This window comes from Desmodus rotundus, chromosome 10, assembly GCF_022682495.2.
Source record: "Desmodus rotundus isolate HL8 chromosome 10, HLdesRot8A.1, whole genome shotgun sequence".
Lineage (NCBI taxonomy): Eukaryota > Metazoa > Chordata > Mammalia > Chiroptera > Phyllostomidae > Desmodus > Desmodus rotundus.
Window position 1 is genome coordinate 42,129,163 of NC_071396.1, and position 27,917 is coordinate 42,157,079.

Below are 27,917 nucleotides of genomic sequence, written 5' to 3' on the forward strand. Positions count from 1 at the left end.
GAGGAAACCTGCGTGAACACCGTGGGACCCGCCCTCCAGGGTGGCGTGGGGACAGCTCTGAGTCGGCCGGTTTGCAGTTAGTGTAGAGCCTTAGCGGACAGCGACACCTGGGAGGCAAGCAGGCCTAGACTGGGGCGGATCTTAGTATCTCCCACATAGTTCTCCCACTGTGCCTTAGAACACTGCATGGAAATTAATTAGGTAATTGCTGCAAATTGATTATGGGGTAGAAGCCCAGCCATTGTGGTGGAACAGGCCTGTATGTGGAACTTAAGAAGTCTGCAGGTGTCCGTGGGATCGCGGGTCAGTCAAGCCAACTTAAAAATTGACCTTTTAACCCTGTAACCAGTCATTAAATTAAAAAAATAGGTTTTTAAAATTTAGTATTGTAGCCCTGGTTGGTGTAGCTCAGTGGATAGAGCGCCGGCCTGTGAACCAAAGGATCGCCTGTTCACGGGCCAGGTCCCCAGGAGGGGGCGTGCGAGAGGCAACTACCCATTGATGTTTCCCTCTTTTTCTGCCTCCCTTCCCCTCTTAAAAAAATAAAATTTAGTATTTTTTAAAGATTTCTTTCTTTATTTATTTTAGAGAGAGGGAAAGGGAGAGAGAGAGAGGGAGAGAAACATCAATACGTGGTTGCCTCTTGTTCACGCTCAACTGGGGACCTGGCCTGCAACCTAGGCATGTGCCCTGACTGGGAATTGAACCGGCGACCCTGTGTTTTGCAGGCCGGCAGTCAATCCACTGAGCTACACCAGCCAGGGCAAGTTTAGTATTTTAATAAGAAAAATTAGGATACAATTCATCCTAACCTTAGATCTCAACTAATTTCACAAATAGGAAAATAGACCAATTGAACAATGAAAATATGTTATATAAGCAATACAAAATAATTTGAAAGTAAATACAGTTTGCATGCACCATGTAACCCAAAACTGACCTTTAAAAAAAAAAAATCCTCACCCCAAGGACATTTTTTCATTGCTTTTAGAGAAAGGGGAAGGGAGGGGGAGAGAGAGAGAAAGAGAGAAAGATCGATTGGTTGCCTTCTACATACCCTGGTCAGGGATGTAACCGGGAGCCCAGGCATGTGCCCTCACAGGAATCAAACCCCATGACCTTTCAGTCTACAGGACAATGATCCAACCAACCGAGCCACACCAGCCAGGGCAAAAATCGACCTTTTAAATGTTTTCACTTTAGAATTTTTTTAAAATCCTCATCCAAGGATATTTTATTATTGATTTGAGAGAGAGAGACATTTATGAGAGAAAGAAACATTGGTTGGTTGCTTCCTGTATGCACCCTGACTGGAGATGGAACCTGCAGCCTAGGTATGTGCCCTGACCAGGAATCGAACCTGCAACTTTTGGGGGTATGGAATGATGCTGCAACCATCCGAGCCACCTGGCCAGAGCCACTTTGGATTTTCTTGAGTAAAGACAGCCCTTCCTGCTGTTTAGGACCAGCTTTAGGACTGACAGTGGTTACTGTCAGTTTTGCCTGACTTCTTACCCTAAGCCCTCTTCTCCTCCTTCCTCCTCAAAGTCCTGCCGTGGCCGTTCTGGCCCTCTCTGGGAAGACAAGTACCTCTGAGCACATAGTGGGCAGGGGTCTGCTGCAGGGTGCTTTTCTGTTCCTCTTTCTGAGTGGTGTTCTTGCGAGCACTTTCAGGATTATAGAACAGATGACAATGTATCAGGGCCGCAAAGGGAAGAGGGGCTGCCAGATGTGTGGTGGAAATCTGTCCAGCAGAGAATTTCTTCCCAGGGAAATCCAAGTCAAGCAAAGGTGTGCGACTGCCCTTTCCAAGGCCTCATTTTGCAGGCCTCTCAGTTCTTATGTTGAAGGAATAATGTTTATGTGCCAAGCATGCTACATGTAACATCTCTTCCTATGCTCACAAAGAATACCTTCAGTATTTCCTGAGGCTTCTAAAGGTCCATAACTCCATCTAGTTCACACAAAGCTGGATTTGAACCCAGCCCTGCTCGTCTCCAAGCCTGTGCCCAGCCCTGTGAATTGGTGTTTGACCTTAGCTCAAAGGTTGTGAAACATGGCCGGATAGTGAAAGTGCAGAAACCTCGGCCTGGCCACGTCAAAAGTGTCAGTTTTTTGAGACAATGAAGGAGCAAGAACAAATATAGCCCCAGTAAACTACACTGTTGTGCCAGATCCAAGGTGATTTATGTGACTTTACTGATTTTGTTCAAATAGCCACTGGAGCTCACTTGTAGAGTGGGCAAGAACATAATGACAAATGGCTTTGGGCAAGTCATTTAGCCTCTCTGGGCTTCAGTGCCTCGTCTATAAAGTAAGAAAGTTAGATCTAGATGGACTAAGGTCCTATTTTTTTTAATTGAGGAGGATGATTTTTTTTAAGTTGAGATATAATTCACATACCATGTAATTTGCCCATTTAAAGTGTACAATTCAAAACAAACATAAAAAGAAAACTGAAGTGTACAATTCAGTGGTTTTAGTATATTCACTGAGTTTGCAGCCATCAGCAAGGTCAATTTTAGGCCATTTTTATCACTTCAGAAAGAACTCCTGCACCCTTTAGCTATCGCTCTCTAACCCCCTAACCTCCCATAGGCCTAAGTCACTGCCAGTCTGCTTTCCGTCTGTACGGATGTCCCTGTCCGGGACATTTTATAGAAATGGAATCATGTAGTATGTGGCCTTTCATGTCTGGCCTCTTTCACTTGGCATACTGTCTTCAAGGTCCGTGCGCGTTGTAGCCTGTGTCAGCACTCCGTTACTGCCTGACATGCTGGCGTATGGACATACCGCATTTTATCCATTCATTTGCTCATGGACACTTGGGTTGTTCCCAGCCTTTGGCTCTTGTGAATAGTGCTGCTATGAACATTCACAGTCATACAAGTTTTCATGTGGGCATACCCTCCCTCTCCGTTCTCTTGGGAGTGCACCTTGAAGCAGGATTCCTATGTCAAATGGTAATACCATGTTCACCGTTTAGGGGAGCCACCAGGCTGCTTGTCCAGAGTGGATGCGCCATTTTCTATTTCTACCAGCAGTGTGCAGGGGTCCAGTGTCCGCACATTCTCACCCGCGCTTGCCGTTATCTGACTTTTTCATTCCTGTACAGTAATCTGAGTGGATGCAGAGTCGTATTTTCATTGTGGTTTTTATTTGCATTTCCCTGATAGCTAATGATGCTGAGCAACTCTTCCCGTGTCTATTGGCTATTTGCATATCTCTGGAGAAATGTCTGTTTGGATCCTTTGCCCATGTTTTAATTGAGGATGAGCTTTTGAGTTGACTTTTATCAAGCTAGATGTTTCCTCTAGGAGCTGAAGTTCAAGTAAAAGAGAAAAATAAAATCAAATATAGGTTATGCAGCTTATTGGAAATTGGTTTAATTCCTTAAACAGATTAGTATGACACCAGTACTAGTAATACTGGCACCAGTACTAGTATGGTCAGTAGTAGTCAAGCTGATCTGCCCTACGTGCTCGCCTGGTTTCTTAGCAGCAACTGGTGTCTCCCCAGAAATGAATGTCAAGATTCAGGCAGAGTCTAGGGAGAGAGGGACCATTACGTGGCGGATGGGACCCTCCTTGGGGCCTGCTGCTTGGGACACACCTCACTGTAAAGCTGAGAGCTTGGAAAGGTCAGTGTGGCTCTTCAGGAAAATGCGCTTTTTTAGGGTCAGAGCTTTGGCTTTGGATCTTGAAATTTATTATTTTAAAGGTGATAATGTTTATGTTGAAAATTTTTTTCAGATAGTGCATAAGAATATAAAGCAAAAAGTTATATATCCTTCCTCCCCAACCTCTATTTCCCCCATTGGAGCTCACCAGAGGTGTTCCCTATTAGGTTTCCTGTGCACATGTGCATATGTGTGTGTGTGTAATATATGCATTTGTTTACATACCTTAAATATATTAAATAATATAATATACTCTTCTGGACATCTGTTTCCACTTATCAATGTATATCTTGGGAAAATTTTCTATTTCTATCATGGAGATAAATCTTTTAATCTTTGTCCTATCACATTGTACAGCTGCCCATAATTTATTTAGACAGCCCCTACTGAGGGACTTTAGTTTGTTTCTAGTGTTTTTACTACTTTAAGTAAGCTTTCAATGAATGTACAATATTGTACAATATCTTTGGTACTTTTGTGAGTCTATCCAGAGGTAAGTTCCTAACATTTATAATTTTGGCATATGCAGTATCGTCCACTTGTCCTCTACAGAGTGGTGACTGACAGCTGCTCAAGTGGTGTCTCTCCATCACTTGCGGAGCCTGCGTTTTGGCAACCTGTTACAGGGTGAGGAGGGGTGGCGACCCAGGAGGGAGAAGTGGTGTCTTGTTCTCATTTACATCTCTTTAGTTCGGAAGGAAACTGGATCTTACGTGTTTTGACAGGTCATTTGTGGGGTTTTTCCTGTCAATTCCCTGTTTCATTCTAGTCTAGTTTTTCTATAGAGTTGCCTCTTACTGCTTTAGAAAAGTTTCTGCTACTTGAAGGGAACTTTTTGAGTGCCTGTTGCTTTCATTGTTTATATGGAAGTTTTTGATCCTTCAGGTTTAATGTGACTGTAGGAGCAAGGCAGGGCCCCAGGGCTCCAAACGGTGAGCTTGACCTTCCTCCAGATGGCTAGCCACTGTCCTGCTGCCACCTACTGAAGTCTTTCTCTTTCTATCCATTCATTTAAAATGCCTCTGTTGGGGTCCTGGCCGAGTAGCTCAGTTGGGTAGAGCTTTGTCCCACTGTGCCAAGGTTGCAGGTTCAGCGCCCAGTCAGGGCACATACAAGAACCAACCAATGAATGCACGAATAAATGGAACAACAAATCGATGTCTCTCACTCTCGGCTCCCCTTCCCCCTTCCTCTCTCTAAAATAAATAAATAAAAAAAATGCCTCTGTTGGGGCATGGTCCCTGCTGGGAGCACACCCACATGATTCTTCCCTCCCAGGCCTGCATCTCCTAAACTCTAAGGGACCCCATGAGACTTGCAACCAGGGGAGCAATGGGCAGCCACAGCTTGTTTGGGGGCTTACCACCGGAACCTGTCCCCAGGGCCCTTTTTCCCTGACTTCTTAGTGAGCTGACAGCAGCCAGGCTCACTTCTTTCCTATACAACATTTCTGGAGAGCCAGGAAGCCCCGCCTAAGCTCTTTCCTGTTGCTCTTTCTATCTTAGGCCCTTCCTTGTTTCACTGCCCCCTGCTTCAGTAAACATACTCTCAAAATTAAAAAAATAAATAAATAAGAATAAAATACCTCTGTTGTATTTTAGATTCTAATTTGTGTTTGGGTCTATTTCCAGGCTGTCTCTTCTTTTTCTACTGCTAAATTGCTTTGATGGCAGTAGTGTCTGCTTTTTCACATCTGCTTTGTTTAACTGTTTTTAATGTCTAATAAGGGTTTACCGACTTACATCGAGTCTAGGGAAAAGCAGCTCATGGTGGGAAGAGGAGGGGCCTGGGGGTCAAACAGACCACGATTAAAAACATTTTTTCTCCTTACCTGAGGACATTTTTTAAAATTGGTTTTTGGAGAGAGTGGAAGGGAGAGAGAAAAAAAACACAGATGCAAGAGTGAAGCATCGATGGGATGCCTCCCGGATGTGCACAAACTGGGGGCCATATGTGCCGGGACCAGGGATCGCACGCACCTGGATGGAGTATTGAACCTGCAACCTAGGTATGTGCTGTGGGAATGGAACCCACAACCTTTCAGTTATGGCACAATGCTCCAACCAGCTGAGCCTCTCTGACCAGGGCAGACAGGCCGGGATTTGACCCCAGATATCCAGTTTTTATTAGCCTCGTAGCCCTGGACAGATTGTTCCACTTTACCACACTTAGGTTTTACTGTGTTTCGGTTTTTTCACCTTTAGACTGGGATGAGGATTGAGTGGGACGCTGCTACCAGGAAAGGCAGGCCCTGGCTGCTGATGGGCACGTGCTGGACATGGAGGCTCCTGGCCGAGCCCCGGGGCAGCAGCCTGGGCCTGAGCTTTACAGGGCCAGGATGAGGAACCTGCAAGACCAAGGGGACACGTCCCCCCACCCCTACTTTTCCAGTGCAGGAACTGAGTCCGTGACCAGAGCCTGCCCAGCCCTCACCCCCATCTTCTCTTCAGAGGTCTGAAGGGTGGCCAAGGTGGGGGTGGGTGGGAAAGGGGAGCGTGGATATTTGCCTTGGGGCACGCATACATGTGCGTGTGGGTATCCCTCACTGTACAGAACAGAGTGGGGCAGGTAGGAACTCTATCTGTGTTCCTGCCCTGAACCTCTCCAGGTGAGGGGCGGGCCTGCTTCCCTTCTTTTCTTCAGGACAACAGAGCGGTGGGGGTGGGGAGATGTGTTCATTAGTCCCAACAAGCAGATCTCTAGGGCTTCCCTCATAACGTCCCGTAAGCTGGGTGGCTTAGAACAGTACACACTGATTGTCTCACAGTCCTGGAGGCTGGAGGTCTGCAAGCCAGGTGTCAGCGGGCTGTGCTTTCTCTGCAGGCTCCAGGGGAGAATCTGTCCCTGCCTCTCCCCTCGCTTTGGGTGTGGCTGGCAATCCCTGAGGGTCCCTCTGTGCCTCGGTTGTCACGTGACTTTCTTTCTGTGGGTTTCTGTGGTCACCTGGCATTTTTTCCTCTTTGTGTAAACTCTGTGGTCGTAGCGCATTAGGGCCCACCCTTGTGACCTCAACTTGGTTCTATCCACGAGGACCCTATTTCCACAGAAGGTCACATAAAGATTGTATTTATTTATGTTTAATTTTTATTTTTTAAAAGATTTTATTTATTTATTTTTAGAGAGAGGGGAAGGGAAGGAGAAAGAGAGAAACATTAGTGTGTGGTTGCCTCTTGTGCACCCCCCACTGGGGACCTGGCCCGCAATCCAGGCATGTGCCCTAGACTGGGAATTGAACTAGGAACCTTTAGTTCGCAGGCCAGCACTCAATCCACTGAGCCACACCAGCCAGGGCAGACTAGGTGAATTTTTATGGTACATCAATGAAAAGGTGAGGAGAAAACCCCAAGAAGAAGTGTCTAAAATGTAGAAGGAAAATCTGGTGACTGGCATGAGGAAGCTGCTCCACCTTGGGTCAGACCTCAAAGTCCATTACCCCCATGCCCTGCCCAGGAGAAGGCAGTTTTTACCTATTTTTTAAAAATATCCTCACCTGCTGATATATTTTTTATTGATTTTAGAAAGAGAGAGAGGAAGGGAGAGAGAGAGGGAATGAGAGGCATTGACTTGAGAGTGAAACATTGATCCATTCCCTCTAGTAGGGGCCCCGACTCGGGTTTGAACCCAAAACGTAGGTATATGCTCTGACCTGGGATCAAACCCGCACACTTTTTGGTGTATGGGATGATGCTCCAATCAACTGAGCTACACGGCCAGGGCCAGTTTCCACCTTTTTGGCAAGGTGGAGGTACATTAACTGGGGACAAGAGTACTTGTTGGCAACGAGTTACATTCTTTTTTTTAAAAAAAGACGTTATTTATTTATTTTTAGAGACGGGGAGGGAGGGAGAAAGAGAAGGAGAGAAACATGGACGTGAGAGAGAAACATCAATCCCTTTCCTCTCTTACATGATCCAGCCAGGGACCCAACCCGAAACCAGGCATGTGCCCTTACCGGGAATCCAACCAGCAATGTTACGTTTTGCAGGACGGCGGCGCCAACTCAGGAGCCACACTGGTCTGGGCCGGAAGTTAAATTCTTGTATATTGTTCTTCATTGCTGGAAGTACTGACCTGGTAATCAGAAGAAGGTCAATTGTATTTTATTGATTATGCTATTACAGTTGTCCTGGTTCTTCCCCCGCTGCCCCCCTCCACCCCGCACCCCCAACTCCCTCAGCTCATCCCCCCACCATCATTGATGTCTATGGATTTTGTGTGTAAGTTCTTTGGTTACTACTGCATTTCCTATGCTGTACTTTACATCCCATGGCTATTCTGTAATTACCTATTTGTACTTTGTAATTCCCTCACCTATCCGTGATTCTGTCTCTGTTCCAGAAGGTCAATTTTAGAAGGAACATTTCCTCAGCAGGAAAAGATTTACTGACAGGAGGTGACCAAGGAAGACGGGTGCGCCTGGTGCTAGAGCACCCGAGGATGTCCAACCGATGCGGGATGGCTATGAATGACACCCAACACACAATCGTAAATATACTTGAAGCCTTTTTTTTTCCTCTTGCTCATCATTTAGTTTTCATTAGTGTTTGTGTATTTAACGTGTGGTCCAAGACAATTCTTCTAGTGTGGCCCAGAGAGCCAAAAGTTTGGACACCACTGGTGGTGACTGGCGCTGTTTCTGCAAAAGCACTAGGAGAGGGGGGAGGGGGTGTGCCTGGGAGGAGGCTCTGAGTCGGGGAGCAGGCAGGATTAAGGTGCGGGAGGTCGGCACCCGTAAGGTGTTTGCCTTAGGGGTCCAGAGGGAAAAAAAAGACTGGACGTGGAAACGTGGCTCACACGTCACTAGGCCCCGTCGGAAGTGTTTGTTGGGACCTCCGAGTGTCCACGGGGGCGGCCGGACCTGGCCTGGGATTGGTCCTTACCTGGAGGACGGGAGCCTCGGGCATGCGCAGATAGCCCAGCGGGCGTGCCGGAAGTGCTGCGCTCGGAGGCTCAGGTCGGTGAGTCTTAGGGCCCCGTTGGAGCGGCGGGGGTTTCATTTTGCAGGAAACAGGATTTGGGGAGGGAGGAGGTTATTCCAGGCAGATGGAGGTTTGCGCTGCCAAAGTGATCCGGAAGCCACCGTTGTGGGGCTCCGGCCATGGGAGGCGGAGATTGCCGGGGACGCTGGGAGCCGGCGACCGGTGGGCAGGCCACCGGAGGGGTACTGGGTCAGGCGGGGGGAGGGGCGAGGGGGGCGGGCTCGCTGGGCAGCTGCTGCCCCACGTGTAAAGCAAGGGACGGTAGCAATGGGTGAATGAGGGACCAACTCATGGCCTGTGCTCGGTTTTCATCGTCTTTATACCCGTTTCAGTGCTGGCCTGATTTTCAGTGAAGAAAATTGAGGCTCAAAAAGGGGATCGTGTTCTAAATCTCAGAGCTGGGACGCGGGGCAGCCGGGGCTTGAGCTGAGCCTCTTGATTCTAAAGCCAAATCTGGAGCTCCTGTATTGGAGTTTAGGCGGCAGCTGAATGGTCTAGAACAGGGCCAGGCAACTTTCCCTACACGGGATCAGATAGTATTTTCCGCTTTGTGAGCCAAGAGGCGAACCCAAGGGTATGATGTAGGTAAGTACATAATATAAGAAGAGACAAAACAAAGCGGGTGAGGGAAGGTGGAGCAGGGCACAGGGCGGTTAATGGTGGTGGAGGGAGACCTGACTTGGGGTGGTGAGCGTGCCATCCAGCGTACAGATGATGTGTCGTGGAATGGTGCCCCCGAAACCTGTATGACTGTGTTAATCATGCTGCCCCAAAAAGTTCAATAAAAAGGAAAAAGGGATAAAACATTTCTACACATTTTTATTGACAGAATTTAAAACTTTAAGGACACTAAGTTTGAATTTCATAGAACTTATGTGCCATGAAGTACCTTTTGTTTTTTAAAAACCATCTAAAAATAAAAGAAAAAAAACCGTTTTTTGTTCAAGGGTCATACAAAATCAGGCGACTGTCCAGATCTGGGCCATGTGCCATGGCTTGCCAACCCCTGGCAACTCTGCTGTCCAAGGCACTGGCCACTGGCCCATGTGGCTACTGAGCCCTTGAAAGGTATCTGGTCCAAATTGGATATGCTACAAGTATAAAGTCTACGCTAGATTTCAAAGACAGTGCAAAAAAACAAGTAAAATAATTTTCTATGTTGATTACATGTTGAAATTATAATATTTTGGATACATTGGACTAAATATTTTATTAAAATTAATTCACCTTAAAAAGGTTTTTAAAAAAGATTTGTATTTATTTTTAGAGAGGGGGGGAGGGAGGGAGAAAGGGAGAGAAATGTCAGTGTGAGAGAGAAACATCTATCAGTTGCCTCTTGTATGTGCCCCATTCGGGGATGGAACCTGTAACCCAGGATGCCCAGATGTGCCCTGACCAGGGTTGAACTGGTGACCTTTCACTTTGCGGGACAACGCCCAACAAACTGAGCCACACCAGTCAGGGCTCACCTGTTTGTTCTTACCTTTTTATTAATTGTCTAATAATTTGTTAGGAAATGTTAAATTATACACGTGTTGGCATTTGTGGCTTACATCATATTTCTGTTGTACAGCCCTGCTTGGGACTGAAGCTTGGAGGTGCAGGTATTCAGAGATGGGGTCTCTGGGAGATGATTAGGTTGTGAAGGTGGAGCCCTCATGAAAGGGGCCCCGGCGAGCTCCCTCACCTCTTCTGACACTGAAAGAAGACAGTTGTGTACGAACCAGGAGGTAGGCTCTTACCAGGAACCAAGTCTGTCAGTGCCTTGATCTTGGACTTGCCAGGCTCCAGAACTGTGAGAAGTAATGTTTGTTTATAAGCTGCCCAGTTTTTATAGTATTTTGTTACAGCAGCTTGAATGGACTAAAACACTCCCCTTCTCTGACCTTTGGTTTCCCTCTGTTAATGAGGGCTTTGAACTCGACCTTTGAAAACGATCATCTCTTGATCCTTTTCTAGCCATTAGGGACTAATGTTCTAGAAGATGTAGATGAAATAGACAATGCTGCTGGAGGTGGGTGTGACCAAGAAGTGAGGAGGTTGTCACCTGTGGTGGGATGGTCTTCTTGAGAGAGGCAGATGCTGTTTGCCTACCACTTGCCCCACTTTCCTTGCCAGGCCTGGCATTCAAGCCCCTCACCCGGTGGTTCTGGTCCAACTTTCTAGCCTCACTGCCCATCTTGCCCCGCGCATGGAGTTTGAGTCGTAGCCACACACGTACGCTGTTCTGCCCGCTCCCCCTCCTTAGTGTCTCTCTTTGACCCTCTTTTCCATCCCCACCGCTGGACTGTTGCTGCCCCAGTATTCACTGACTTCCTGTTTCCTGTGAATAAAAGGAACTCCTTGTTGTTGCCATGTAAAGCCCCTGCCCAGCAGCACAGCCTCAGCTCCTCTGTCATGTGGGGGCTACTTACAGTTCCCCAAACAGTGTATGCCTTCTCTGCCTGTACCCCTCTCACCCATCTCTGCCTGGAGACCCCCCATTCAGTCACGGAGAAGCCCAGGTGCCTGTCTGTCCTGTGGGAAGTCTTATCCTTCCCACCCACCTCTGCAGCTTGGTCCAGTGCCTCCCACAGGTCCCTGTCCTCCTGGCTTCCCTGATAGAGCATTCATCTCACCATTTGGCAAGCCGGTTCAGCTGCAGGATGGGGGTGGCCCCTGATGGTGGGGGCCAGTGGGTTACCCAGGACAGGTGCTTGGTGACGTCCCCTGAAAGGCTGGCTGACTGAAGGAAAGCTTTCCTCTCGTGTCTCCCTTCAGAGTCATTAACAGCAGTTGTTGAAAGCCTGTTGTGGTGAAGCCTTGGCATACAGTTTGTCCTGCCTTCCTCTGTAAGCAGCTAAGCCCATTTTTTTCTGTCTTTTAAAAAAATCTTTATTTTTCATTTTATTTTTTTAAGATTTTATTTATTTTTAGAGAGAGGGGAAGGGAGGGAGAAAGAGAGGGAGAGAAACATCAATGTGTGGCTGCATCCAAGGTGCCCCCCAACTGGGGACCTGGCCCTCAACCCAGGCATGTGCCCTGACTGGGTATCGAACTCGTGACCCTTTGGTTTGCAGGCTGGCACTCAATCCACTGAGCCACACCAGCCAGGGCTTGCTTTTTTCTTTTTTGAATCCTTACTCGAGGATATGTTTATTGATTTTTGAGTGAGAGAAAGAAGCATTGACCAGTTGCCTCCCACAAACAATCTCTGACCAGGGATCGAACCTGCAACCTGGGTATGTGTCCTGACTGGAGATTGAACCTGCAACCTTTTGGTGTGCGGGATGATGCTCCGATCCAGCCAGGGCTGAGCTCATTTCTTAGTGTCCCTTGTAGTAAGGCGAGGCCACATTCTAGTGGGTGGAACGTGAGTGGAAGTGGAGCGTGCCCCTCCCAGGCCTGGACCACAAAGACTCCCACACTAGTTCCTCCCCACACGTTTCCTCTGCCAGCTGTGTGCATCTGACAAGGCCAAGGGGATGGTGGAGCCACAAGGTGGGTCCTGAAATGAACACGTGGAGGAGAGCCGCCTCTCTGGCTTGAACACCCACCATGTACTGGTATCTGTAAGGAACAATCTTCTACAGTGTTTAGATCTGTTTGGTGCCACCCTGGCTGATACTCATGTCGTCCCAACCTGATGGCAGAATAATGAAGGCACAGTCTGGCCTTAGATGGCGAGTCAAATGGGGGAGGTGAGGGGGAGAGCTGACCCACCCACGTTCTGGCCGGCACAGGTGGCTAGATGGTGGAGGCATTCATTCTCTGTGGCCAAGAACCCTGGCAGAGGGTCTGGGCTCTGGGGACAAGCTGAGATTGAGGTGCCTTGGTGACAGCAATTCAGTAGTGATAGTTACGCCCGAGGGCTTAGAGCTCAGGAGACAGTCTGTCCTGGGGGGCGTGGACACTGGATGGGTGTGAATAAATTAGTGAAGCATGGGATTGTTGTGGAACCATAAACAGGCCCTAAATCAGAACCGGAAGAGCCTCCAGGGCTGATACTTGAGGCGGCACTGCTGCCTTTCAGAGGGAGCTGGGCAATTTGTTTTACAGCCTTTTCTGCCACCTGGCCTGCAGCAGTGGGTCCTAACTGTGCTCCTCCCCCAGTGCCCAGTGCCCAGAATGCTTTATAACAGTGAGAGGCCAGCCCCAGGGGCCTGGGAATGTGAAGTTTTAAGAGCTGTGCAGGGGACTGTGACATGAAGCCAGACGGCACCTGTCTGTGCTGTGTCCAGTGTCAGCAGCCTTGGGCTCCCCCCGAGACCCGGGAGCGTTAGGTCTGTGCCTGAAGCACATTCAGTTGAGGTCTGATTCCAGAAGGGTGTCCTGGGCGTCTCTGATTTGCCTCTGTTGGGCAGAGGCTGCCTCTGAGACTCAAGCTGGGCACAGGGGGCTGTTGCAAGAATGTGACCTTGGGGTGGGGACCCGCCAGCTGGAAGAGCTTCTCCAGAACTTCCGAGTCTGTTTTGAGGGTTGATTTGAGACACATAGGGGAGCTCAGCGGGGGAGGAGTCTTCCCTTGGATGCTTCTGTGGTTACTGTTGGTCGGTGTCCTAGCAGCTCTCATTTCTACCTGCGACCTGCCAGCCACTTGGCGCACTTTCTCCGATCCCTGGCGCAGGGCAGAGAGGCGGGTGTTGTCATTCGTGTTTAAGATGAAGAAGCCGAGCTTCATGGAGGCCTAGCTCAGGACTGACACCTCAGGTGCTTTCCGTCAATGAAAATGAGTTTAGGGGCCCAGGAGTAAGAAGACAGGACCTGGTGGGGGCTGGGTTGAGCCGGGTGGCATCTGCCCCACCAGCTCTTGTGGACAAGTGGGACTGTGTCATCTAACAATTTTCCAAAAGTAAGTGGAAATAGAACCTTTTTTTTCTCTCTCTCTTTTTTTTATTGTTGTTCAAGTACAGTTGTCTCCATTTTGATCCCACCTATATGAGACCATGTAGGTGAGATCCCCCCACCCTAACCATTCCCCCCCAACCATTCACACTTTTCCCCCACCCTAACCATTCCCACTCCCCCCCACCCTAACCATTCCCACCTCCCACCCTTTTGGCTTTGTCCATGGGTCCTTTATATATGTTCCTTGACGCCCCTTCCCCCTTTCCCCCTGTTGTCCTCTCCCCCTCTCCTCTGTTCACTGTCAGTTTGTTCTTTATTTCCATGTCTCTGGTTCTATTTTGCTTGCTTGTTTGTTTTGCTGATTAGGTTCCACTTATAGGTGAGATCATATGGTACTTGTCTAAGGCACCTGGCTTATTTCACTTAGCATAGTGCTCTCCAGATCCATCCATGCTGTTGTGAATGGTAGGAGCTCCTTCTTTCTTTCTGCTGCGTAGTATTCCATTGTGGGAAATAGAACATTTTTTATCATACTTCATACATGTTGGCAAATAATTTCTTAAGATGTTGAAAACATGGCAGGTCAAGCAAGCACATCTGAGTCAGGTTTGGCCCATAAGGAACCAGTTTGTAACCCTAGGTTAAGGGATCTTTTATTCATTCTGCAGGTGTTGAGATGCCTGCTGGAGGCATTGGGGTAAAGGGGACAGACGCGGTGCAGGATCTCATTGGTCAGTGTCAATATTGTGTGGTCTGCACTCGTAGAGGGACACTTCCTTGGTGCATCACAGAGAACTTTCTGGCGGAAGTGGAAATCTGATGGATGTTGTATTAGTCTGCTAGGGCTGCCAAAACAAAGTACCACTAGCTGGGCGGTGTATGACCACAGAAGTGATTGTCTCACAGTTCCGGAGGCCAGAAGTCCAATGTCAAGGTGTCAGCAGGGCCACATGCTCCCTCCGCAGGTTCTAGGGGAGAATCTGTTCCATGCCTCCTAGCTTCTGGGGTTGCTGGCAATCCTTGGTGTTTGCTGGTGCTATGAACTGAGTGTGTCCCCTTAAATTCACATGTTGAAACCCTAATCCCCCCAAGGTAATGGTATTTGGAGGTGGGGCCTTTGGGAGGCAATTAGGTTTAGATTAGGTCATGGGGGTGGGGCCTCAGGATGGGATTGGTGAGTGGATAGGAGGAGGCCAGGGAGAGCTCCCCTCTCTTCCCTGCCTGTCAAGTGAGGACGGAGTGGAAAAATGGCCATCTGCAGACTGGGAAACAGGTCCTCACCAGATACTAGGTCTGCCAGTGCCTGGAGGACTTCCCAGCCTCCAGACCTGTGAGAAGTCAATGTTTGTTGCCTACACCACCCAGTCTATGGTACTCTGTAGTAATAGGCCGAACTGACTAGGGCACTGGGCTTGCGGATGCATCACTCCAGTCTCTGTGTCCGTTGTTGCGTGGTGTTTTCCAGGTCTACACAAGGCTCTGGGTGTCTCCTCTTCTTAGAGCCCATCTAAGGGCTCTAAGGGCCCTTCTAAGGGCCCACCCTCCTCCAGATTGACCTCGTCTTCATTACATGTGCAGAGACCTTCTTGCCAAGTAAGGTCATATGCACAGGTACCAGGAGTTAGGACTTGAACATATTTTTTGGGGGGGGTACACAATTCAACTTACAACAGAAATGGAGAGTAGGCAGATGACACATGGGAAAGAGTACTCCAGGTAGAGGGAACAGCAGGTGAAAAGGCACCTCCAGAGGCAAAAGGGTACAGTTGAGTTCCAGGGAATAAAAGGAATCAGCACAGCGGGAGTGAAGAGTGGGCATAAGCTGTGGTGGGGGGTGGCTCAGGCCAGGCCTCACAAGTCGTGTGGAATGGTCAGGCTTGGCGAGGCTGCAATTGGAGACAAACCCCCAATCTTAGCAGATTCCTTTCTCATTCATGTCAAGTGTGACATGGGCTGAACAGCTCATCTTCATAATGTAGCTGTGCCATCAGAACACATGGTCTCCAGGGGAAGGGAGGTTTGGGGGAGGCCCTGGCCTCCACTGCTCAGGCCCAGAAGTGACCCTTCCACTCACAGACCACACAGCAAGGGGGTCCAGCTGAGTTGGTGGTGGATTTCTGTCACTGCCAACTGTCTCACTGGTATTCAGGGTTAGGATTTCATTCTCAGAGCAGCGGGAAGCCAGCCAGGGTTTTCACACAGAGTGTGACAGTTTTAGAAAGTTTCCTCTGGCTGGAGCCAGAGTCAGCCCTGAAGTGGGGGAGCTGGAGCTCGTGGAGCTGGGTGGGAAGTGGCCCAGGTGGGAGTCGGCCACCACTGTCACAGTATGTTTGTAGTTAACTCCTGCAACTTCCACCTTGTAGGCTCAGCCAAAAAAAAAAAAAAGTGAGAATAATTAATTCATGTAATTTAAAAAACTTTGAAAGTGCATTTTGTGCCTGTCCTCTTTATTCTAGACTGATGGTTGTATACGTTCTTACACATTTATTGCCCTACAGCCTGAATCCTTAAAACCAGGGGACTGTACTGTATATTCTCTGGGCCTCTTAAGTGACTTTCGGTGGTAATTGGGTTCCTTGCTGATTTGAGAACCTCATTGTCATGGAAGATGCCCTGTCCCCTAGGTCTATAGCTGGGACCCAATAACAAGTGTGGAGATCGTTGTGTCAAAAGGACTTTCTGCTGCTTGCAACATCTCAGGGCCCTGCCTCTGTCAGAAACGCCCCTGGATACAATATAAAAACATTCTGGGCCAAGACTTACCCCCGACTGGTCTGCAGTCCTTTGTAATTTATAAAGTGTTTACTAAGCCGTTGCTTCATTTGAGCTTCAGAATAATTAAATCTGATACAAGATCTAAGTTCTCAGGAGCTCGGAGACCCCTTGGCCTACACTAACCAGGAGCCCTGGAAACAATGTGAGTTGGAAGTGCTCGCTTTGTGGCCAGTTTTAGATGTGTGATTTCAGCATTTTCCTGTATAAATTATGGATAAGCACAAACAAATTATTTTGAAGCCCCAGTCAAGCCATGTTGGTGAAAGCATTTTGCCAACTGTGAAACATGGTCTGAATGTTGTTATCCTGGGACCTGACGTGTCATTTAAAGCGTTTCCCGAGTTGTGCTGAAGGAATCCACGTGGACAAGGACAGAGTAAGTGAATTCGTGTCCCCAGGAGTTATGTCCTATGACTGCATTTAGACTATTTAACTTTGAACTTAGGTAATCGCCTGAATTATCTTCATCGTGGGGTTTGTTCGGGATTTTACTGCAAGCCTTACTGGCAGATCAATACATGACTGAGGTTTTATGGATATATGTCAACTCCAGCTATGGAACCTAGCCCGAAGTGGTCAGGTGGGCCTTGCGGTTGAAGCGGAGGGCATTTGATCGTGTGGGGGTTGATGCCCCAGCTCTAGCTGATGATACCTTGGGGGGAGTGCAGTGCTGTGTGGCCAAATCTTCAGGTTTTCTGAAGTTGATTATTTTTTTCCAATTGTAAAACTGTCACATTTTTCATTCTGCCTGCAACTCCCTGGCTGGCTGGATAAGGGAGTACCCTTTGGCCTGAGGCTCTGGACTTCGGTGTCCTCTTTTATAAGTTGGTGATGGTACCTCTTTTCACAGGGCTGTTAGGAAACCAGATGAGAAAGTAGACCGCCTAGCCCACCACACTGGGCCTGGCTGCAGGCATCCAGCAGGGAAACTGTCAGCTACTTGTGTTCTGGTGCTGTTGGCAATCCTCGGCCTTCCGAGGATGTGATCCAGGTCCATTTGGGACCCTTCGCCCACACATGGAATCACAGGATTATGCAGGCCTTTCGAATTTGGTTGCCAAGGAGTTGATATTGAGAGGTTTTGTATATAAGAAACAGACGCCGCCCCGCCCCCCCATGATTTCCTGTTAATGGTATATGCTTCTTAAAAATTAAATTTCAGCAAAAATAAGTGAATTAAGCGAAAAAAATTTTTTTAAGCAACCAAAAGTATAAACGCGGTACTAATTGTCAAAGTGGTGTCCGGCGACCTAAGATTGGGGAACAACCATGGTTCTACCGTTTCTCCCGCCACATCCTGGTCACCACGGTTGGCACCAGATCCCCGGAGGACTCCTCCCCCAGCCCGCTTCTTGCTACTGTGGGAGGCGGCAGAAAGGGCGCGAGCGCGGGGCTCTGAGGGGACCAAGGTCAAGGGGGAGGGCGGGCTGCGTCGCAATCCCTCCGAGCGCGTCGAGTGCCCTGGGGGACCCTATGCGCCGGATCTCGGCCGCCTGGGCTCTGCCACTTCCAGCCGGGCGGCCTTGGTTTGTGAGACTTATTCGAGTCCACTTTCCTCTTCTGAGAAATGGGAGTGGCGGAGGCTGTCAATGCTGGGATTGGGGGCGCTGGAACGAGAGACTGCGACCTGACAGGGCAGAGGGCACGACTGGGGCCTCACGGCCTACGACAGTACCATTTTCCAATCCGGCAACCCGTCGCAGGGCCCAAGCTCGCGCGGGTTCTAAAATGAGGACAAAGCCCGCCCGGATCTAGCGTTCGCGCGCCGACGTGGCCAATGAGACGCCGGCGCAGTGTTGAATGACGGGAAGGCGCAGCCTATGAGCATGCGTCTTGTTGCGAAGTGGACCCCGGCTCCGGCATTATAAAGAGCGCCACGAGTCGGTATTGTCAGGCGGCGGCGCTGCGCGGGCCCGAGGGAGTCTTTTGGTCGGTGGGTTCCGTGCAGCAGCGGTCGAGAAGGAGCGCGCGAGGTCGCGGCGACTCCGTCAGCGGAGGGAGGGGAGGCCGGGCAGCGCGAGCTTGATCGCGGCCGAGCCCGCGGCACCTTCCCGGCGGGTGGGGACGAACGGGCCTCGCGGCCTCACCGGCGGCGAGGTGAGCGGGCGGGCCCGCGGGCGGCGGGCGGCAGGCGGGAGCCGCTCCGGCCTGACGTGCTGTGACCGCTCTTTGCAGGAGCCGCTGCGCCCCGGTCTAACATGTCGGAAGCGGGTGAGGAGCAGCTAATGGAGACGACGGGTGCCACCGAGAACGGGCACGAGGCCGCCCCCGAAGGCGAGTCGCCGGCCGGGCCCGGCACCGGGGCCGCAGGGGGCGCTGGAGGCGGGAGTGCGGCTCCCCCGGCCGTCAACCAGACCAGCGCCGAGGGCGACCAGATCAACGCCAGCAGGACGGAAGACGACGCAGGGTAGGTGCGGCGCGGGCCGCCGGGCCGCCGCCTTTGTTCCGGGGCCGCCTTTTGTTGGCGCCACGCGGCGGGGGGAGGGGCGGGCGGCCGGGGCCTGCTCGGGCCCGAGGACCGGTCCTCCGCACCTGTCTGCTGCGCCGCCGCTCGCGCTGGAGTTTGCAGGAGTTTGTTGGGTCGACTTTGGCGCCGCCTCGGGGCTTCTCGCGCGGGGCCAGGGACGGGCCGGCGCCCGGAAGGGGCGTGCGCTGGGACCCGCGGCCGAGCGGGTCTGGGCCGCGCGGGGCCTGCGTGGGCGGAGTTGGCGCGCGCCCGGGCCGCGTCCTCCCTCTCCTCCGCCTCCTGCCGAGGGCGGAGTTACAGTCCCGGCACCCGGAAGCCGCGAGTTCCTTGAGAGCGAGTTTTCGGAGGTGGTGAAGGCTGGCAGGGACGATAGTCTTTTGATACGTGGTGGTTACACAAATTGCTTCAGTTGTGAGCGCTCAGAGCCTGTACCCCTGGCCAGGTTGTCCTTCCTTTCCCTTGCCCGGTCTGGGGGTGCTGTCTCCTGCTCTGTTAGGGTCAAAGTTGACATTGGGAGGGCAGTGGACTTCCAATACCTTCCGAAAGTAGAACTCTTACGCCTCCAGGGGTAGATCTTTGTTCCGATGGTGGCTTTATTTGTTACAAACTCCTCATCGAAATCTTTGCCAGGGCCTGCCCTCCTGTCACAGCTTGCTTGTAAGACTTGTCGCCCTGTGTCTCACCCTGCTATTTCAGAAAAATGTTCGTTGGTGGCCTGAGCTGGGATACCAGCAAAAACGACCTGAAGGATTATTTTTCCAAATTTGGAGAGGTCGTTGACTGTACAATAAAAATGGATCCCAACACTGGCCGGTCAAGAGGGTTTGGGTTTATTCTCTTCAAAGATGCAGCCAGTGTGGAGAAGGTAAGCTGGGCACCTCGTATTAGCAGTGTATTCTAAGGACGGACACCATTCTTAGAGCGTGATTAGTTTGTGTGTTCTGCACGTGGTTGAGCGTTTTGGAAAAAGCAGAGAAAAGCAGCTTTGTGTTTCTGAAAAATTAAAAATACAGATTAAGTGGGATAGTGAGCATGTGTTGGAGTGGTCCAGGGAGAGGAGAGTGGACATTATTGCCTTTCTTGTGCCTGTTCTGGACACTGCAAAAACACTTTATTGTGAGGACTGGAGAAAAGTCCAAAGTTGCCATGAGACAGGCATTATTATATCTCCATTTCTCAGAAAACAAACTAAGGTTCAGAAGTTTAAGTGGAAGAGCTCACACAGCTAGTTAGGTGGTGGAGTGAGGATTCTAGCCCCTATGTTCTTAGTTACCTCCACTGTACTTCTGGAGCTAGGCCTTAAACTGGGCCTTCCTAGGCAGGAAGAGGGGTGTATTGCATTGGAAAAGTCTGCTGGGGCGGGGGGCGGGGGTGAGGACCGATTTACATGTTAATGTTTGCAGGTTGGGTTGGAAAGTCAGGTTGGAGGTAGAGTTTGGAGGGGATGAAGCACTTTGTGTACCTGTTTGGGGGTTTTATAGCTCCAAGAGAAGGGCCTTTAACAGGGTCGTGGTGCTGAGTTAGAAACCAATTTCCTCTTGTTGGAACCAGGTCCTAGATCAGAAGGAGCACAGGCTGGATGGTCGTGTCATTGACCCAAAAAAGGCCATGGCCATGAAGAAGGAACCTGTAAAGAAAATTTTTGTGGGGGGTCTGAATCCTGAAGCCACTGAGGAGGAAATCAGAGAGTACTTCGGAGAGTTTGGGGAGGTGAGTGTGTGTCCTGCCAGCTGCCCTGAGGCAGTGGTCTTCTGGCCCTTGGCAGCCTCGGCTGGCTGGGGCACTCCTCAGCAGGCCCGTATCTTCGTTCTCTGGCCTTTAGGGAACTTTCCCCTGTGGGCCCTGGTGTGGGGGAGACATTGGTCCTGAGCTTTGCCTGTGTTTGCAGATTGAGGCCATTGATCTTCCAATGGATCCAAAGTCACACAAAAGACGGGGCTTTGTTTTCATCACCTTTAAAGAAGAGGAGGAACCTGTGAGGAAGGCTCTAGAGAAAAAATTCCACACCATTGGTGCAAGTAAGGTAAGGTGTCCCCAGTTCTGTGTGTCTGGCCTCCTGCTGAGGGAGGGCTGGGCCTTGCAGGTTTGGCTTAGGGGTTAGGCTGCCTCCAAGAGCTCTCCAGGGTAGTGAGACCTCATTGTTTCTCTGCAGTACCTGCTGCCCTGATTGGGGGACAGATGGTCTTGTCCTTTGAGGAGCTCCTAGCCTGGCAGGACCGGCAGTAAGAACAGGATGTGAGGACGGCAGGCAAGGAAAGGTGGCTTGTCTGTGAGGGAGCAAGGGTGCTGAGTAATCTCTTTTACTCTTGATATAAAGCTAGAAATCAAGATGTTTTTGGCTCTAGAGTCTAAGGTCTGCAGTTCTCAGACGATTCTAGAACTTCTGCCATTCACTGATTTCTCTCCTCGGTGGTGAGCTCTTTCCTGCTGTAGAAGCTGCAGCAGAGCGTTTCTCCTTTCTTGTTGCTGCCACACAACCAAGTGTTTGTTTGTCTCCTTCCCCTCCCTTTGTGCACTGGTTTAGTCAGCCCGGCCCCCTAACACCCAGGGCTGGTTTTGCCTTCAAATGAGCAGAAGTGAGATGTGCAACTGTTACCCTGAACTTTGGTCCGGAGGGTGGGGTATTGCTTCAAGTATTCTCTAGGTGGCTTTTGGGAGGTAAGGGTGTGGCTCTTGGAAACCTCAATGGTCCTGGCTGGGAATCCGGAAAGATCGGAGTAGGCTGTTAGAATGAGATTGGATCATAGGGGCAGTTGGATAGAGATACTGCCCATTAGTTGTTAGCCCAGTGGGTGGTGACACAGAGCCCTTTTTCTCTGTGCCATAATGAGAAATGGGCATGAGGAGCGTGTGGGGCAGCACTAGGCAGATTGCGGGCAGTGGGTCTTAAAATAGTGTATTTAGTTGTATGTCGGTTCAGTAGGGTGGAACACATCAGGTTGCATCACTGGTGGAGGTAATTTGCCAGTTCTTTATAGGAGTATGCTTGCATGGGGATTCCTTGTGTAAAGGTTTTTATATTGGTCTTAGCTGGGGGTGGAGTATGTGTCAGGGCACTTTATTTAAAAAATACACTTCTGATTTCAGCGGGAGCACTGGAAGGTCCCTGATCCTACCTCCATCTCCAGTGGGCAGGTGTTTGAGCAAAGAAGGAATCGACTCTGGGCCCTGAAGCTTTTGGCCAATGCCAACAGCAGACCAGTGGTTGAGGGGAGGGGTGGCAGTAGCAGTGTGGCCTCAGGCAAGCCCCGCCCTGAGCCTCAGTGGCTTTCTTCTCTACGTTGGAGATCGTGGTCACCACTATACATTTGAGTGAAATGCTTCATTTTCTGTAAAAAAGTAAAATAAAATTAGAAAGCCTTCTTATCCTTTAAGGCCCCTCATCTGGGAAGCCTCTGATCCCCTTGCCTAGTAGGACCAAGGTGGCACCAGACCTGACATTTGGTGTTTTATTGCACTTTGGCCACCCCACTCCTCCCAATTGTTGGACATGGAGCTGCCCCAGGGCTGTCCCCTGCAAACCTGGGTTTGTGTCCATCGCCCCCAGTACAGTCTCTGGGGAAAGGTTTGAGTCAGAAGGCCCTAGTGTGAATCTTGATCTGTCTAGGTTTTAGTTATGGTTCTCAGAGATTCTAGCCCAAATGTGGTTTCCCACTCTAGTATGTTTTGTTATTGAGAAGATGGACCGTATCTGCCATCCGAGTGTTTGTAAATGGAGGTCTCTGTGCATAGTCCCTCTCCAGAACTTGTCCCAGGGGCCTGACTGCCTGTCCTCTTGGCTTGTAGTGTGAAATCAAGGTGGCTCTGCCCAGAAAGCTCTATCAACAGCAGCAAGGCTCCGGCCGTGGTGGAAACCGCAGCCGAGCGAGCCGAAGCAGTGGTGGCGGCGGTGGAAGTGGAGGTAAGTGGAACCTGGAGGCACATGGGTCTGGGTTCTCTGCCTGCATGGAGCTTCCGTGCCTGTCTTGGGGGCTCAGTCTGGTCTCTGGTGTGGCAGGGCGGGCAGGAACAGGAATGGCTCTCCTGGGTGTCCAGGCTGTGCTGCTGCTGGTTGGAGTAGAAGAGCCCATATTTTCCATGCGGCCTGGTGCCTCAGGGCACTGGGATCGTTTGCATCTCCTTCTCGGGGGCGAAGGACCTGATGGGCTCTGGCTGTCCCATGGGTGGGTGGGCACAAGGTAGGGCAGGGCCGTGCCAGGCGCTTCATCTCCTTTCCCACTCAGGCCCCTCTGGCTCCAAAGCCTGAACTTTTAACGCCAAGCTGCCAGGGAGGGGCAGGGGTGATCAGAAGGCGATGTGAGTGAGAGTGAGCTCCTGTCTCTCTGGCCCTGAGTGAAGTCAGTGTTCAGCTCTCTACAGCTTGGGTCTCAAGTGCAGGGCCCTGTGTACCAGGACAGCAGTCCCTTGGCTTCTACCTCCGAGCTGCCATAGAAACCCTGCTACCCACAGGGCAGGATCTCCTCCATCCTAGCTCCTGCGTGTGCTAAATGGTCCATGGGCCCCTGTGCCCTGCTCCCCCCACAGGTCAGAGTCAGAGTTGGAATCAGGGCTACGGCAACTACTGGAACCAGGGCTACGGCTACCAGCAGGGCTACGGGCCCGGCTATGGCGGCTACGACTACTCGCCCTATGGCTATTACGGCTACGGCCCCGGCTACGACTACAGTAAGTAGGAGAGAGGGAAGCCCCACCTGGGAGGCAGGACAGACAGTGCAGGGGCCAGTGGCAGCAGGGGCTTTTGGAGTCAGACGGGCTGGGCTTTGTGGCCTGCCCCAGGGGTGTTGGCCCTGGTGAGGATTTGAGCCAAGCGCCTGGCACAGGGGTGAACGTTCGATAAATCTAGCTGCTATCATTGTTATTCTTGTCCCTAGGCCAGGGTAGTACGAATTACGGGAAGAGCCAGCGACGCGGTGGCCATCAGAATAACTACAAGCCATACTGAGGCTTCGGCAGGAGTGCCCGACTGACCGCACATGCTTTGTTTGGGTATTGAGTGAACACAAACAATTATGTACCAAATTTAACTTGGCATACTTTCTATGGCTTGTTCCATGTGCATCTTATTTAAAATTTCCCCCCTGGAAATCACTTTCCTGTTGACTATTTCCAGAGCTCTAGTTGTTTTAGGCAGCGTGTGATGTCTCAGAGACCAGAGCGGCATTGTGGGCTGATTGTATGACCGGCTTACCCAGAACCAGGTGGGAGGGTCTGTTTCCTGCTGCTGCTCTGCAGCCTGGACCTGTAGACCCTGGTTGTAAAGAGGTCTATCTTAGGAAACCAGTGTCACCTTTTTTCACCTTTTAATTTTATATTATTTGTGTCATACATTTCCTGTATTGGAAGTGTTAATTTTACTGTACTTTTTGGTACCTTTTGGGAATCTAATGTATTGTAAGGTATTTTACACGTGTCCTGATTTTGCCACGACCTGGATATTGAAGCTATCCAAGCTTTTGAAATAAAAATGTAAAAACCCCCAAGCCTGGGTGAGTGTGGGATATGCGGTGAGAGAGAACAGGGCCACGTGCTCCTGGGCTTTCTGAGCTCCGTTATCTTTCTTGACCGATGGCATGCTGTCAGGTGCAGCCGCCGGCTCTCCACGTCCTCATCAGTTTCCTGTAATGCCTGGGCCTTGCGTCCGACTTGGGCCTTTTAAAGTTAGGAAATGTCTTGGAGGTTTAAGGCACCTTGTCCTGGAGGTGGGGATTGTGCAGCAGGGATGTTACTACCCCCAGGCCAGTGGTTCTGGGGCACCTGGAAGACCTATCTTAACTTAGCAGTGGAAATGGGATTCTGTCTCCAAGCAGGACAGTGAATCTATATTCAAGGGTACCCCTTCCTGGTTGGCAGACCTCAAGTCTGGTGGCAAGAGGCTGTGGGGGTTCCGGGTGGACGGAGCCCTGTAAAGGGAGTTTGGTCTCCCCTCACTCCTAGAAAGAAAGAGCTGAAGCTTGGCCTCTGAGGAGTGCGTCAGGAGCCCAGCTGTGGCCCACTCACCTAGAGAAGGACGTGGCTCTGGCTCGGCAGGACTGCCACAGGGCTGGGACCTCAGCGTCTCACAGCTTCTCACCTTTTCTTCCATGTCTGGAAAATACCCCCAAGGCACCCAAAATGGTTAACTTTTCTGCTGAAGGCCCCTGCTGCCTTCAGTGTCTAATCTTCTTGGATGGCAGTTTGGAGATTGGGCCCACCAGACAAGCCCCACATCCCCACCCTTTATTTGTGTGTGTGCCACCAGCGCCGGGGTCAGCAACGATTTCCCGGAAGGAAAACCCCAACCCTCATGTTTCCTGAGACTTCCAGACTCAACTGGAGGCTCTTTTGTATGGGACACCTAAACCAGTTCTGTGGCCCCCCTCACCCAGGTCTCGTACCACCTCCGGTTGTCTGCAGGGTAGGGGTTGGCCCTTAGCTCCTGTGCCCTGGGGACAGTGGTGAAACAGCCTAGACAGGAGAAGGGACTTTGCCTATTTTGGGCCAGGCCACAGAACGTTGCGTGCACAACACAGTCTCAGGGCACAGGCATGTAATTTGTAGAGATTTCCTTGTAAGTGGATTCAGGGGAGACTGGGCTGACCTTGATGTTCCTACGTGACTGGGAATGTGTGGAGGAGTTTCATTTTGTGTTCAACCTGTGTGCGGATTTCAGCCATGTTAGCTGTTGGGGGGGCCCTTAGCTCAAGTGAAACAGAAAGCTGCTGCCATTTCGTTTCACAGTGGCTCTCAGGGTCCTTGAAGGAGGTGTAGTTCTGATGGCGGGGCTCCTAAGCCCGAACCTTGGTTTCCTTTGTCTTGCATCGCACAGTGGAGCCTGCTTGGCCAGATGGGTGCCGGCCCAGCTCACACCTGCCCAGGACCAGGGGAGGCTGGACCAGTAGCGCTCCTCTCCACTTTAGCTCCTTGCTCCCTGCACTGTCCAGAGGACCCCCGGCCCAGCCATGGAGCCCCTCCCTCGTCATGCTGGAAGGTTCTAGTTGCTGGCTCCAGGGTGGATTTTAGGGATGTGGTCCGCTCTTCTTTAGGCTTCAGGCTCACCTGTTAGGATGGCATCCAGCTTTGCCACCACGTGTTGTACGTTGTCCAGGCTGAAGCACATCGGGGGCTTAAACTTCAGGACGTTCCTCCCGGGGCCGTCAGTGCTCAGCAGAATGTAATTCTCCTTCAGCCTGTAGGATAGGACACTGCAGGGTCCTTCATGTGGCTTCCAAGGCCTGGCTTTGGCTTCCTGGCCAATACTCCAGTGACACCGCTCTTGGAACCCTCCGCGGCCAGCTACTCCCTGGACAGGGCACTGGCTACCCCCTGCAAAACTCATGCCCATCCTTTGTGGCCTGACCTCAATGGCCTGCCTGGGGTGCCCTCCACCTGATCCCGCTGCTCCCCAGAGCAGGGGCCTTGTCACACCTATTCCTGGAGTCCGTCTAAGTTAAGGCAAGTTCCAGGGCTACAGTGTGGTTGAATTTTACTTATCTGTGGTTTAGACGCCGTGCACGGCTTGCTTTAGGTGGACGGGAATGTCCGGCATCACAGAGCAGTCTCGTGAGCCCCATGCACGCCCCCCCCTCCCCCCACCCCCGGCCTTGGCAACCTCCCTGGTCTACACACAGGCAGCCCTGCAGTCCCAGACGGCACTGTCAGTTCTAGTGTCCAGTCCTTTTTAGGGCGACTATACCCTAATGTTATTACTGGTACCCAAGAATCATTTTTCGTGTTCCACATTTAGTATTTATAAACCTAGGAAGGTACTTTGGCCACTGAGAGAAGGGGTCCGATGTGATTGTATTTACACTTGACCCCCACTGTTTCAAAAAAATTTTCTGTTATTTTGAACCATGGTGTTCCTCAGTCTGTCTTCTTGCTTTCTCCCATCCTGTTCTCCCTGGCACTACGGCTGTGCTAGGAAGAACAAGGTCGGGACTTTGACTCGAGCTCTGCCACCCACCAGCAGGGTGCGTGCAGGTGAGACACCTACGTTGGCCTGTTTCCTCACTGAACTGGGGAAACCACCACAGTGGCTGTGTGAAGTCAGGCTGGGCCTTGGATCTAACTCCCCCTTCCTACCAGCCACGCTGGATTCCTGAGTCTGGGGGTGGGGTAGCGTGAATGGGCAGATACGTCTGGCCATCAGTGAGTAGGCAGAGACTGGATGGTTGCTTAGGAGGGGTGAGTCCAGAAACTGCATAGAAGGGAAGATTTTACACAAGTTTGTACTGTTTATGTGAATACTAAACAATGACACACATTTCCCAAGGGTTTTCTGAGGTGGTGGTAGTAAGAAATGGATAAAGGAGAGTAACAAGGGGGGAAGGGTCCTGAGGCTGGGGTCCTGCTTGGGTTCAAGGGAAAGAAATGTGAACTGGGTTGAGTGGGGCAGCTTCTGAGTCTGGAGGTGCTGCTGCTCCATTCAGACACCCCAGCCAGGTGAGCAGAAGCCCTGTCCGTCCTGGCACAGCCCTGGGGAAGCTGCTTCCCTTAGGCGGCCAGGGTCTGAGCCCTGGCAGCTCTGGCATCTTGGCAGAAGTGGCGCAGGCTGGCAGTGGCCCACTCCCATCTGAGATACTTGCTGCCAGGCACAGGGCACAGAGCTGACCAGGCCGCTTTCTCTGTCTGCAGACCTCAGTGAAGGGGATGCACGGATTGGCCTCCCCTTCCCCCCTCAGAGGTCCCGAGTGCCCCGGAACACAGTGGATGGAAGGAGAGGCAAGAGGCAGGCTCCTTTGTCGGTCAGGGCCCTACACACTGCAAAGGCAACTTGTTTGAAGAAAAAGTACCTGGACACCAAGTAGTCAGCCTCTTTGGTGGCTGGTGTCCTTGTGGCCTCATCTTTGATCAAATCCACACCAATGAAGAGCCCGACGCCCCTGGAGCAGAAGGCGACATCTCAGGAGGCCAGGTCTGAGGGGACCATGGGCCTTGCCCTTGTCCTCTGTCTGGGTCTCAGCCAAGCCCCATCAGAAAGTCCGCCGGGGCTTGTACTTCTGCCTCCTGGGGAGACAGGGCTACAGGAAACGTGGTGTGTGTGTGTGACAATTCCAGGAAGTGATTGCAATGGGGAAGGGCCCCTGCTGTGGACAGAGGAAAGGCTGGGGGCCAGAGCTACTTGATCCTGGCTTTTTCCCCCTCCCAAAAGTGCCATCTTGGGCAACAGCCACTCAGTGCTTCAGTTCTTCCACTGTGGAGTGGAGAGTAA

At 51.0% G+C, this 27,917-nt stretch overlaps 2 protein-coding genes across 12 annotated transcripts in view; one reads left to right on the plus strand and one right to left on the minus strand.

The window, feature by feature from the left end:
* Positions 1-8,585: 8,585 nt before the first annotated feature.
* Positions 8,586-24,207, plus strand: HNRNPAB (heterogeneous nuclear ribonucleoprotein A/B). 4 transcript variants are annotated; one of them, XM_053913086.1, is made up of 8 exons: positions 8,586-8,633; positions 18,436-18,667; positions 19,424-19,592; positions 20,279-20,437; positions 20,616-20,750; positions 22,514-22,628; positions 23,252-23,392; positions 23,599-24,207. In XM_053913086.1, exons 2-8 carry the CDS (start codon positions 18,459-18,461, stop codon positions 23,667-23,669), a joined length of 999 nt encoding a protein of 332 aa, XP_053769061.1. In that variant the 5' UTR covers positions 8,586-8,633; positions 18,436-18,458; the 3' UTR covers positions 23,670-24,207. The 4 variants fall into 4 exon arrangements, with proteins under 4 accessions (XP_053769061.1, XP_053769060.1, XP_053769059.1 ...); XM_053913085.1 differs by lacking the exon at positions 8,586-8,633 and adding an exon at positions 18,105-18,193; XM_053913084.1 differs by lacking the exon at positions 8,586-8,633 and adding an exon at positions 18,126-18,357.
* Positions 21,419-27,917, minus strand: part of PHYKPL (5-phosphohydroxy-L-lysine phospho-lyase) — a 28,059-nt gene continuing 21,560 nt past the window's right edge. For 2 of the 8 annotated variants that reach the window (XM_024577800.4, XM_053913071.2), the window contains 4 exons: positions 27,499-27,588; positions 25,763-25,893; positions 24,725-24,811; positions 22,646-22,774 (listed from right to left, as the gene is read on the minus strand). In XM_024577800.4, coding sequence (XP_024433568.3) covers positions 22,701-22,774; positions 24,725-24,811; positions 25,763-25,893; positions 27,499-27,588 — 382 coding nt within the window. In that variant the 3' untranslated portion in view covers positions 22,646-22,700. Of the gene's footprint in view, positions 22,057-22,643; positions 22,775-24,294; positions 24,421-24,724; positions 24,812-25,762; positions 25,894-27,454; positions 27,727-27,917 lie in introns of those variants that run through there. The other 6 variants (XM_053913074.2, XM_053913075.1, XM_053913072.1 and 3 more) reach the window with 6 other exon arrangements.